Consider the following 536-nt stretch of genomic DNA (forward strand, 5'->3'; position numbering starts at 1 on the left):
TTGAGCCGCTGGAGCGCGCGGGCCCTCTTCTCTCGACAGCGTACCAGATCCGGGTCTCGGCTCACCTCTGATTTCTGCTGACTCGTGAGGGCTGTAGGGGCTTCTGCGTGTCGCAGGAGCCGGCCGGCGAGGTGGATCAGGTCGCGCTGCGGGGCGCTGCCAAAGCATATGGATTGGCAGTCAACATCGTTGAAGGAGGACATATAGTACTGTACGTATACCTTGGAATCTCCCTGGCGGTGGCCCATGATCTTGTTGCGTTCCTCTGGTGTGAGGGCTTCTGCATGAAGGTCAGCCTTTTGTCTTCACCCAGGGCCCGACAGCCTACCGTTCAGCTTCTTGCCAGACCCGCGGCGCAGGTCGTACCACTCGGGGTCCTTAGCGAGCCCGATCGAGCGCCCAAGGCGAATCAGGTGCCGGCGTTCTTTAGCATAAGGAAGAGGTTTGTCAAAAGCAATGCGAACCCCGTCATCCATGCGTTCAATATCGCGAAAGACAGGCCGCTGTCGCCATTCTTGCTTCCAGAGAATTCGTAG

The 536-nt window shown here is 58.6% G+C and overlaps 1 protein-coding gene across 1 annotated transcript; it reads right to left on the bottom strand.

Annotated features, from left to right (window-relative positions):
* Positions 1-44: 44 nt before the first annotated feature.
* On the bottom strand, positions 45-476 carry J7T55_001263 (uncharacterized protein; the record flags this gene model as incomplete). The annotated part of the gene is made up of 2 exons (XM_053136415.1): positions 45-280; positions 329-476. Coding segments are annotated over 2 exons (384 nt in total), but the record flags the coding sequence as incomplete, so codon positions are not given.
* Positions 477-536: the final 60 nt, after the last annotated feature.

This window comes from Diaporthe amygdali (assembly GCF_026229845.1).
Source record: "Diaporthe amygdali strain CAA958 chromosome Unknown NODE_256_length_536_cov_195_122004, whole genome shotgun sequence".
Lineage (NCBI taxonomy): Eukaryota > Fungi > Ascomycota > Sordariomycetes > Diaporthales > Diaporthaceae > Diaporthe > Diaporthe amygdali.